Genomic DNA, 12173 nt, shown 5'->3' on the forward strand with positions numbered 1-12173 from the left:
GCGGCTGCGCTCTGGCTGCCACGCCAGTCCCACCCAGCAGCCCACTGAGGACGCTCGTCGCGTGTCTTCGCCCCATCCCACGGCCTGCCACGTACGCTGTCCTGGGTTCCACCCCACCCTCCCCGGGCCTGGTGTGGGCCTCCTGTCCATCACCGGCCAGAATGTGGTCAGGGCACTGTCGGGTGCCTCCTGCTCTGGCCAGTCAACAGAAAATGAGGAAGACCCGGAGGAGCGCCGGAGGCAGGCGCCAGCCCGGGAGCAGCCAGGCGGGAGGGCCGCCTCTTCTCCCGGTTCACAGACCGCGCGCCGCACCCAGCCCCTCCGGCCCCACGCCACGCAGCCGGCTATAGGCGGAGCCCGCCCCTCTCCCAGTCCCGCCCGGAGAAGCAAGTTAGGCGGGGCCACAGGGCTTCTGGCGAGACCCGCCGTGCGTCAGGACAGACGTCTTCCCGAGCTCCTCCCACGCTCGCCGGCCCCGAGCGTGCGCCTGCGCAGTTCGGGCCCGACCAGGTGGTCACCCCACCCCCCCTCCCTAGCCACCGCCGCCCGCCCCCGCCCCGCCCCCGCCCCGGCCGCGGCCGCGCACGCGCGCCGCTTTCGGCACCCGGCCCCGCCCTCGCCGTCGCCGTAACAACCGCTCGAGCCCTCGCCGCGCCCCTCGCAGCTCCCGCCCAGCCCCCTCCGCGGAACCGGCGGTCGAGCGGCAGCCGCCGAGCAGTGGAACTGCGACGGCACCGCGGAGCCGCCGGCATGAGCTCCTCCCGCCGCCCCGCGCCCCGGGCTCGGCCTTTCTGACAAGAGGTAGGTGCGCGTCCCCGCGGCGGGCTCCGAGCGCGCCCCCGGGCGGCCCCGGGACGCTCCGGCCGCCTCCTGCCCGCCCGCTCCGAGCCCGCGCCGGAGCGCAGCCCGGCCGCCTCCCCGAGCCCGTCCTGCGGGAGCCGAGCTGCGGCCGCGCTGCTGCGGGCCCCGGAGTCCGCGGCGCTGGCCCGGCCCGGCCACGCCGATTGTCATGCAATAGAGGCAGCCCGGTCCCGGACCCCGCGCCGCGCCTCCGAGCTGGCGCCCGGCGGGTTCAGGGAGGCGGCGAGTTGGCGGGTCCTCGCTGGAGTCACTCCGGGCTCCGCCAGGCCGGGTCCCAGCGGACCGGCGGACGGTTTCCTCTGCGAGCACCACCGTGTCTTGCATCCTCTCCCCAGCGGTCCTCCCCCGGCGGTCGTCCTCCTCTGTCTGGGAGATACCGTCAAATTAATTTTCCCAGTTAAAAACTTAAAAGCTTATTAGAACCCCGCCGTGCCCCGGCACCGCACGGTTTGCAAAGTGAATAGAACGTGGTCCCAGCGCCCGGGACGCGTCAGCTCCAGGATCCAGATGAACGCAGACTCGGAGTCGAGTTTGGAGAACTCAGAGTTTGGCTCCGGTTATCATGATTTTAGAGCTGTGAGTGTTTCAAGATCATCTTTCCCAAACCTGGTTTTAGAGAGATGGAATTAGGGAGGGCCAATGGCTTGCTGGAGGTCATTATTCCCTCGCAGTTTTCCGACTGTCAGATGGCTTGCTTTCCAGCATAGCCTGCTCCTCTGAGAGATATGCCAAGTAAACATACCAGAGGAAGTCCCAGGCCCGCTTAAAGTGGTGTAAACAGGGTGGAAATGCGGTCATATGGAGAGCAGTGTTCTGAAATAAAATCCTCATAATGTCTTTTTTTACAGCTAGACTTTGGGATCCTTGAGGCTATTCAGCTATGCACTTTTGAATATCCTCTCACCATATTCAACATAACGTTCTTAATGATTATCCTCAGCAGGACAGGTAGGCTGATTTGATTTATTTTTTCCTCCTCACTTTTCTCTTCCCACTTTTAGTTAGGTGAGTGGAGTCCCAGGTGTGTTTTCAGAAACCTCCAGCGAGGCTGGCACCAGAATGATTTTGTGCTGGAGGGGGTTCCTTGGTGTGTGGGTGAAGCTTGAGCAGGGCTGGAAGCCTCAGAGCCATCACAGCTCTTCCAGGCTGGAGTGTTCAGGGAGCCCCTAGAACCACAGTGCTCAGCCTCCCTGTCGCTTGAAGACTGATCTCTGAAATTGTAGTATACACGGAAGACAGGACAGGATGAAAGTGCTGTTTGGGAACCAGCATTTTGAGGGGTACTCCATGATTTGAGATACATAGTATTTTTCCCCTGCTTTTTTGTGTTTTCCCCAGAGTTGAGTAAGACGTTAACCATTTTTAAAAAAAAAATTTTCCTAGTTATACGTGGACACAATATCTTTCTTTATTTTGCTTATTTGGTTTTACATGGTGCTGAAGATCGAACCCAGTGCCTCACATGTGCAAGGCAAGCGCTCTGCCACTGAGCCCCAGCCCGATGATGACCATTTTTATTTGACTTTCAGTTGAAGTTGTTCAAAAGAGATAATTGGACTAATTGAATCCTAGCATTTTCTTCCTAGGAAGGACTAGATCATGGAACCCAGTGCAGGGCCCAGCTACACAGATGAAGGCAGTGGAGGACTCCACCCTCAGACCAGTGTGGTTCCCTTGTTCCCTTGGGCATACTTTGCCTTTTTTATTGTCTCACTACCTCCCCTGCATTGTGTATTTCAGTATCTTTTGATTTATGTGTGCATAGAAGTATGACTTATTGTGGTCCCTTTTTAGCCTTAGAATGTGGGATGATGTGTTGATGCAGACTTATTTTTTCTGTATAGTGGTGGTTTATCACATATGGGTATGTTTTGCAGGTGTGAGAGGATTGCTATTGTACTACAATCATGGTGCAAAAATACCAGTCACCAGTGAGGGTGTATAAACACCCCTTTGAATTAATTATGGCTGTAAGTACTGTACATTTCCCTTTACTCTTTGGCTTCTTATTTTTTAAGTCTTAGAATCTGATGCTCTGTAAACTTAACGTGCATTGTTTGTCCCCATTGCTTCACTTAGTCTGTTTACATGCTCATGAACTGTATTGTGTGTAAGATGTTTTTAAAACATAAGCCTCTGAAAATCTGCACATTTGTTTTATAAAAACACCCCTCGGGATCATGTGTGAATTTGCGTTAATTCCCCCTTTAAAAATGCAGAAGTGGGATTCTGACTAAACACTTCCTATGAATTTTGTTTTTTGGTTAAAGTAGCAGAGGGACGTGGCGTGTGGGTTCTTGCCTGTGGGAGCGAGCTCTGGTTGTGGGTGACTGCAGGTAGTCTCCGAGGAGCACTGGAAGGGGGCCTGCCTCGGCTACTCTACTGCCTGGGCTTCCCACCTGACAGCAAATCTGTGAGTCAGATTCCACAAATGAGATAACTGAAGTCTCATTTTCTTGTTGGTATTTGCCTGAAAATTTGGCTAAAAATAAACATTTGACTGGACAGAAAAACTGTTCCAGGTCTTCTTAGGTTACTGTGTATAGTAATACTCCTTGCCTTCTCTTTTGTGTTATTATAAGGGTATGATACATTCAGGAACACGTGATAGCTCCAGGAAAAGGCTCTCACTGTCACCCATATGCATCCCTAAGGAAGTGTCACACTGAACACACCAGGGTTCTGACACCAGGGTCAGTGATCTGAACATAGCAGCCCTGTTAGAAGTTGCACTTGGGGGCTGGAGATGTGGCTCAGCGGTAGCGCGCTCGCCTGGCATGCGTGTGGCCCGGGTTCGATCCTCAGCACCACATACCAACAAAGATGTGTGTCCGCCGAGAACTAAAAAATAAATATTAAAAATTCTCTCTCTCTCTCTCTCTCTCTCACTCTCTCTTTAAAAAAAAAAAAAAAAAGAAAAAGAAGTTGCACTTGGCTCCTTTGGGTCCCCCCCACCTTCTCAAAGTGTGCCAGAAACCTGACTTCTTACACTGAAGGTGACTGGGCTGGGGATTTGCTCCAGTGACATGGCTCCTGCCTGTTATTCGCAAGGTCCTGAGTTCTATTGCCAGTTAGCACCCCCACCCCCAAAGTAGAAAGAAAAACTCCAGTCTAAGGGATTAAGGGGAAGTTTTGTGGGTGTTTTATTGAGGTATAACTTACATATAGAAGATGGCTACATGTTAGCCACATAGTTTGATCAGTTTTTTTAAAAAAGGTTTTTGGGTTGTAGATGGACACAATACCTTGATTTTGTTTATTTTTATGTGGTGCTGAGGATCAAACCTGGTGCCTCACACATGCTAGGCAAGCGCTCTGCCACTGAGCTACAACTGAGCCCCAGTTTGCTCAATTTTTTTTTTTTTTTAGATTGAAAGCATGCCTTTATTTTATTTGTTTATTTTTATGTGGTGCTGAGAGTCAAATCCAGTGCTTCACACATGCTAGGCAAGTGCTCTGCCACTGCACCACAGCCTCCGTCCTGGTCAGTTTTAAGAAGATGGGCTGGGGATATAGCTCAGTTGGTAGGGTGCTTGCCTCGCATGCACAAGGCCCTGGGTTCAATCCCCGCACCAGCACAAAAAAGAAAAAAGGAAGAACAGTCACCCCCACCTCTGTCAAGACAGAGTATTTGCATCCGCTACCCCAACAAGCTCCTTGTGCTCCCTCTGTCAGGTGTGAGACTTCTGTGTGTATGGCTGTTTCTGAAAAACAGTTTTGTATATCTGAGTGGCGCTGTGTCTGAGAGGCTTTGCTGTCCGTCCGCGTCTCTCTTGCGGGTTTGGCTTTGGCTGTGTGGAGCAGAGGCTGCTGCAGCCAGCCTGAGAGGGGGTTCTGTTAGCACCCACACTTGTGGGCTGTAGGAACCTCACTGAGGGTTTCCAGCTGGGACAGGCAGAGCCTGGCGGTGGAGGGGGCTCTTGGCAGCTCTAGGGCCTAGGAGCCGTTGTCCCTGGAACTTCACCCCATGGGACCTCACCTCGCTCTATCTGCCAGAACTTTTTTGTCTCCCCACCAACTGGCTCTTGCGCACTCTTTGCCCTTCCCTGTGGCTTCAGCTCCAGTGCTATTCCAGTTGGCCAAAACCCTCTGGCTCCAGTTCAACTTTGTGGCATTTCTTGTTGTGTTCTTTTAGTTTCTAAGTGACCAGTTCTTGTTACATTTCCTAGTTCACATTTTCGAAAGAAACTTGATCTGGTCCACTTCTCCCCCCGGACCTTAACTACAAGCGGTTGGCCAGCTCATCTAGTGTCAGCCTTGGGTGGGATGCCTGGCCCTGGCCAGTTCCTGAGCTGGGGGGGTGTGGGGAGGAGGTGTGGGGATAGTAGGGACCCAGAGGCCGTGAGGAATGAAGCCGCAGTCTGCCCCACAAGGGAGGGGCTGTGGACAGGGCGTGTTGTTTTTTGGAGCCTGAAGTGTGATTTGAAAAGCGTTCTGCTGATCTCTTCTCCAAACACTAGATTTAATAAAGAGGCATTTTGTCTAATTTTCAAACTTCCTTATTTCCCTTACTTTACTACTTTCAAAATTGTGAAGTTTGCTTTGCAAATTTCATGCATGAATTTACAGAAGAATTCAAAAATCAAATTTGAATTTCTTAAAAATTAAGCCTTTGTAAATTGCTTTTGTTTTGGGTAGTTGTTAATTTCCTTTTGAGTTGTTAAAAAATATATATTGCTTTTCTCCTTCCAAAACCAGGATATTCGTTAAGTCATTAGGATTTTTGGTGCACTTGCCCTTTTTCTGACTAGTTGTATGGCTTAACATCCTCAGTATTCACTCATTTCGCTTTTTTTTCTTATTGAGGAAAAACAACTGTGATAAGAGGAAGCATTTGGGGTGAGGAAGAAGGGCTGCAGTCAAGGCGGGGACAGCACTGTAGCTCTCAGTGAAATATTTGTGAGAACCTCAAAAAGACCATGCTTCAAAAATCACAGTGCACAGCAGAGTCCGAGGAGTGAGGAAGTGTGGTGGCATTCAGCAATAGGTGATTTTGTTAGGGATCCTAATTTATATGTGTCCCCATGGAGAGAAGGATTGGGAGAAAACAAACTTGCAGACTTGCCCAACTTGAGCATGCGTTGGTTTGCTTTAACCAAGAGTTGAATTGTAGCTTAGGATTCATTGATAGAAAATGGTTCAGGTGGAAAGTTCCTATTGCAGATAGGTAACCAGTGGGGCCGGACGTGTCCATTGCATTTCAGTCAATTTAATGAAGACTTATCATTGTTTTGGGGTCAGCAGCATTGAAAAAATCACATTAATGGTCTCATTAACTTTTTTTTTTTTTTTTTTTTTGCTGGGGATTGAACCTTGCATGGGCCAGGCCTGCACTCTACCACTGAGCCATGTCTGTTCCCAGCCCTCCTTGAACACATTGGAATTAAAGTGTGGTGAGGAGGAGGTTCCTAGTAGGCATTTGCAGCACTTTGAAGTACTTTGTTAGATGTTAGCCCAGAAATGGACACTGGAGCTGAGATAGCGCTGCCCCTCTAGCTCTGGGGGAGGAATCCGAGACGCCACAGTGCAACCTGCAGTCAGTGGCAGAGATCTTGAGTTTAGTGTTCTTTTTATCACACTGTGCTTTTCCTTGCCCCCTAGTAATGTGTATCTGGAAACATCTTATGAAAGGTCTTGTCCATGAAGATGGCCTCAAGTCTAGTGTCACCCAATCACATTTCCCAGGGTACTCTCCTGGCGCGGGGGAGGAGAAATGACCCGAGCAGATGCCCCAGCTGAGTGTGCCTGCAAGGATTTAGGGTCTCCCTGGGCACAGGGTATGCCCCACAGGTAGGAGCTTGGAAGGGGAAGCAGCAGGCTGAGGTGCTTGGGTTGGAGGTTTCCTGTGAACTGCCTAAAGAGGCCTTTTCAAGTGCAGCCCCTCCCCAGGCTAGGGCCCCTGGCTGTGTCAAGTGGGAGGAGCGCAGGCCTGAGGGCCACATTGGGTGGATCTGTTTTCCACCCAGGGCACTGGGATGTGACAAAAGGGGCTGCACTAGCTCTTGTGTGTCTGGCACTCTTCTCCTGTCCCTGTTGCCCAGGCCGCCTCGCCCCTCCCCTTCTCTCCCTCCCTCCCCTTCTCGGTCCCCTCTTTTTTGGCAGTGCTGCTTTTCTCCCCAAACCCTTTTCTCCTCAGTGTACCCTCACAGGCACACTGTGTTAGTTGTGCCTTCAGGGCACACGGCTCCCTGTCCCTGTCTCCCAGCCACCAGCGTCTGTCCAGCCTTCTCGTGGTCTGGGGGGTGAACAGACATGACTTGCTGGTTTCCTCTCCCGTCTTTTAGCCCCGAGTCACCCTGCCTTCTCTTCCCACACCTCCTGTCCGTCCTGCACTGCAGGGTCCCGCTGCCTGCACCCGCTTCAGAACCCCGCGGCTCTGTCTGTAAGGCTCTTTCTGCCTCTGTCCAGCCCTTCCTGTTTTGCCTATCTCACAAATTGTGCACACTTCCCAATTTGAACTCTTATTTTAGTTGTTTATTTATTTATTTTGGTCCTGGGGATGTAACTCCGCCTGTACATACAAGGCAAGCTCTCTACCAGTCGAGCCCCAGCCCCAGTCCTAACTTACATTCTTTAATGTTCTGGTCTGCTTGAGAGCAGTGTCCTTCCTGCCCCTGCCCTGCCCTGCCCTGCCCTGCCCTGCCCTGCCCTGCCCCTGCCCCTGCCCCCCCCTGCCCTGCCCTGCCCCTGCCCTGCCCCTGCCCTGCCCCGCCCCTTTTCTTTAGCTCAGATGTTTGCCTTTCCCATCTGTCTTTTAAAATCTTCTTCATCTTGTCTTGCCTCTGCCCTGATGCCTCTCCAGGCCTGCCTCCTGTCTCTCCTCCCTCTCTTACATCTCCTCACCTTTCCCCTTTTCTCCCACCTTTCCCTTCGCTGGGGATAGAACCCAGGGCCTCCTCGTGCTGAGCAGCCCTCTACCACTGGGCTCCACCCCCAGCCCTGCGCCGCCCGCCGTTGCAATATTACTTACTGTATTTGCTGTTCTTCTCAAAGGTCCTGAGTGTCACACTCCAGCTATTTTGCACGTTCCTCCAGGGCACTAGCTTTTTGTTGTTAAATGGTCAAGTGCGTAGACATACTGATGTGTGTGGTCGGGGGTTTCTCTTTGTTCATGTGAACTTTGAATGTGAGCACTTTTTAAAAGTGGCCTTGGTGGAAACAGATCTAAAATGTAACTCCAGTCCCGTTTTCAAGCAAGGGTTTTGTGTTTCTCCACAGAATCACTCACTGTGATCCTTCAATTAACCAGCACCTTTCCAAAGGGCAAGGACCTTTTGTGATGAAGTTGGCTAATTTTTTTAATGTCTACATAAATTATGCAAAACATTGCTGGCTAACGATGTAGTAACAATTTAAGTGGTTTGCTTTTCCAGGTCGAATTACCTAACTCCTCTTTGCTGGTGCACCACTGTGGATTAAGTGGCCCACTAACCAAGTTTGCTTTTGCTTTCCTCCTCCTGTTTCGTTTTGTGTGTGTCTCTGGCTCTGTAGGCTTTTTCAAGGGTGACTCTTTTCTTCCCACTAAGATTAGAAGATGAAAGGAGAGGAAAGAGACTTGTTTGGAGATCTAGCACACCACCAGCTAGCTCTGTGCCCTAGTGACTAGGCCAGTGCCCAGCCGTGCTGGGAGGAGGTGGAATGAAGTAGGCTGCAGGTGGAGCAGGGACTGGTGATGGCCATGTCCTCCCTGTCCCCTTTCCGACACCCTCCCCTCTTCCACCTGCAAATACCAGGGAATTGACTGACTTATAGGTTATCAGTAAACGACCCTGCTTGAATGTGTGTCTCTTTCAGATCAGATAGATGTCTTGGAGCAGAAGCCTCCGCTTAGGTGAGCAGATGTGTGCAGGTCATTGGTCTGGTTGGCTGGGCAGAGGCGCACAGGTGCTTTGGGGACCGCTTTACCCTCTCCTCTGTGTGGCAGCCATCCTCCTCTGAAGCGCCACCCGTTCACCCAGCCCTTCTGGCCTACAGATATTTCGAGCTGCCTGTTCGTTTTTCTCAGACTTTCCTCTTTCTGACTCAGGTCCCGTGTATATCATGTTTTCAGCATGATTTTATTATTTTGAAATGTTTTCACTCCACCATTCATCTTCTCAAAGCACATCTTTCCTCATCCTAGATTTCATCCCTGGACCTTTTTATATTTCTAATTCTGGTTTCCAAGTTCCTGGTGATCAAGTACGACACCGAGACACTGAAGTACACCTTATGCATTCGTTCATCAAGGTGTGGTAGGTCTTCAAACAGCCTGGTGTAGTGCAGAGAGTGCTTTTTTTTTTTTTGAGATGAGTCTCACTGTATTACCCAGGCTGGCCTGGAACTCAGGATCCTTCTGAGTAGCTGGGGTGATGGGTTGGTGCCCTGCTAGAGTTTTTTTTTTTTTTTTGGTGGTACTGGGGGTTGAACCTAGGGATGTGCTTCCACTGAGCTACACCCCCAGCCCTTTTAATTTTATTTTTGAAACCTGATCTTGTTAATTTGCCTGACTGGCCTTCCTCAGCCTCCCCAGTAGCTGGGTTACAGACTTGTACGTTGACACCCAGCTAGAGTTCATTTTGACTCCAGTGAATCAGCACGCTACTCTTTGGAGAAGGCTGACTTAGTAAAACCCAGCTTTGCTCAAGTCTGGGTGGAAGAAAGTGTTCTAGTTTCTCTGAGGTGAACTCGGGTTCCTGCCAGTGTTCCGTGGAGGATTGTGCACTTCTCATCTGTAAAGGTTTTGAATGTGAGTTCTTTTGCATACAACATGGGGTGTCATCAGTCAGATTTATTTGGTGGTAGAAGTGGACAGTGAGCGTCTGCTCCCGTCCCCTGCTGTCTTGAGCTACACCAGGCCTTCCCTTTCTCCATGCCCACTCTCCTGGAACCACTGTGCTCCAGGTTATTTTCATGGTGCCGGTGAACAGGGGTAGTTGTGGTGCAGTAGGGAATATTTCAAGAAGAAATGCGACAGGATCAGATATAGCTCCTTGCCCCTCATTGTTTTTTTTTTTTTTTAATATTTTTTTGGTGTAGATGGACACAGTATTTATTTTAAAATATTTATTTTTTAGTTGTAGTTGGACACAATATTTTTATTTTATTTATTGTTTTCTGTGGTGCTGAGGATCGAACCCAGGGCCTCGAACGTGCTAGGTGAACACTCCAGGCTGAGCCGTTACCCCAGCCCCTCTTTATTTATTTTAATGTGGTGGTGAGGACTGAACCCAGTACCTCACATGTGTGAGGCAAGTGCTCTCCAAGCAAGCTACAGCCCCAGCCCATCTTTCCTTGTTTTTGTTAAACAAAACAAAAAAAAAAATAGGCGAAAAATTTCACAAAAACTTAGAAATTTGTTTTATGAAAAATTTCAAGCATGCACAAGGGGAATCACGCGACCGGTGCCCTGAACGGCCATGATTGTCCATCTGTTCTCCTCTCCTTATTTTCTGGTGTACTTGAAGCAGATTTTGGATATCTGAATTCATTGAGAAATATTTCAGCATGCATTTCTATCATTGAAGACTTTTCTTTTTAAAACATAACCATTGCATTATCATTCTACCTGATGAAAATACAAAGAATTCCCTGGTATCATCTAGTACCATGTCCTTATTCAGATTTTCTCAATTGTCTAAAAAAGTCTGTAAATGTTTGACTCCTGATTTGAGTAAACTGCTCACGTTCTGTCAGCATGTTTCTTAAGTCTCTGTGCTCCCTAACACTTCCCCTCCCCCTTTGTTCCCGTTCATGCAACTGGTTTGGTAGAGAAACTGGGTCATTTTGTCCTGTGCCTTTACCTTAGCCTTTGGCTGATTTAACTGTTCATGATGCTGACAGGCAGAGAAGGCCAGGCCTAGGTGCAGTCAGTCCAGCCACCTTCCAGCAGCTGTTCTAACACAAGCCGAGAGACGGACACTAGTGGTTACGACCGGCTGCTCACAACCCTCTCATTCATTCCAGTGATGATTCTAGGTAATTTGGAGTTGCAAATAAGGTGCAAAATATCTTTTCCCAAATTAAATGAGGGTCATTCTACTTATACTTTCTTTAACCCACTGACTTGGGCCATATGTCACCGAGAGGAATGAGTAGCCTTCTGTGTCCTGTAGGGCTGGAGTGTGGCTCTGTCTAATGAGTGGAGTGGCTGCTGTAGTGGTCCCAGGGGTCCCCTTGTGCTGTTATCATCCACCCATCTTTCTTGATTTTTAACCTGTATTAACAGTTTCTTGTATTTCTAGTGGAATTGTTTTAAAAGTCCTAATAGAAAGCATATATTGCGTCATAATCCTCTTGAAAGATGCAATTTGATATTAGGAGTACTAGCATTTTTTTTTTTTTTTTTTTTAAGAAAACTCTTAAGCCAGGTATGATGGCATGTGCCTATTTTTCTACTTGGGAGGCTGAGGCAGGAGGATTGCTTGAACCCAGGAGTTCAAGGCCAAGCCTTAACAGCATAGTGAGATCATGTCTCAGAAAGAAGGAAAGGAAATCAGTCTGTGCATCTCATAGATCTATACTGCCCTGCTTTTGTGCTAGAGGACTTGAGTTATTGCTGATTTCGTTTGTAAATGCGTTGCATATTTGATGAGATAGCTGTGTGCCTAGCTCTCTTCCTCTTGGGTTCCTGGCTCTCCCCTTTAGATCTTTCTGTCCCACTTTCTTGCCTTCTTGGGTACAGATTCACTCTTCCTTTTTATCTATTTGGGCTGTCTGGGACACCTGCTTGTATATTTTGTGCTTCTTGGCCATATGGACACTGTATTTAGTAGTTGATGCTATTTTAGAAATAGTTGTCCAGCTTTCTCACCTGGTTTTTCTTCTGGGCAGCTTTATCTAAACCTGTGGCTTCAACTGTCACTTGATAAACCAAAGATCTCAAGGCTTTACCTGTAGCCTGGGTGCCTCTCAGATTCCCCCAGACTCTTGGCTGGCTAGAAATCTGTTTGACTCTTCCAGGGCAGATTTAGTACACCTGAAACAGAATTCACCTGTGCAGGAACACAGATACCACCCGTGCACACATACAGACCAAACCATCTTGCTTTTGATCCTGAGCATGTACTAAACTCTCAAATAGATTAGTCTAAAGAATAAGTAAGTCTTGGAACTTATGCTTAAGCTTAAGCTTCCTGTATTACTTCTACTTCTGGTTAGGACAGTTTTAACAAAAGGTCATGTTGGAACCTATTCTTTTGGTTGGATGTATGTACTACTTAGATCGTGTTTCAAAAGATTCTGATGTGAATGGTATTTTTTGTGAGTAAAATAGAATTTATATTCTGTGAACTAAAACTTACAATTTCTATAGTCACCTGAAAATGTGTCCT

At 49.0% G+C, this 12173-nt stretch overlaps 1 protein-coding gene across 3 annotated transcripts in view; it reads left to right on the forward strand.

Moving 5' to 3' along the window:
- Positions 1 to 617: 617 nt before the first annotated feature.
- The window catches only part of Sec14l1 (SEC14 like lipid binding 1), a 48836-nt gene continuing 37280 nt past the window's right edge, over positions 618 to 12173 (forward strand). For 2 of the 3 annotated variants that reach the window (XM_026404748.1, XM_026404745.1), the window contains exons 1-3: positions 618 to 801; positions 1710 to 1809; positions 2739 to 2831. In XM_026404748.1, coding sequence (XP_026260533.1) covers positions 2769 to 2831 — 63 coding nt within the window. In that variant the 5' untranslated portion in view covers positions 618 to 801; positions 1710 to 1809; positions 2739 to 2768. Of the gene's footprint in view, positions 802 to 919; positions 1438 to 1709; positions 1810 to 2738; positions 2832 to 12173 lie in introns of those variants that run through there. The other variant, XM_026404746.2, reaches the window with a different exon arrangement.

Source organism: Urocitellus parryii, chromosome 7 (genome assembly GCF_045843805.1).
Source record: "Urocitellus parryii isolate mUroPar1 chromosome 7, mUroPar1.hap1, whole genome shotgun sequence".
In the NCBI taxonomy this organism is placed as follows: domain Eukaryota; kingdom Metazoa; phylum Chordata; class Mammalia; order Rodentia; family Sciuridae; genus Urocitellus; species Urocitellus parryii.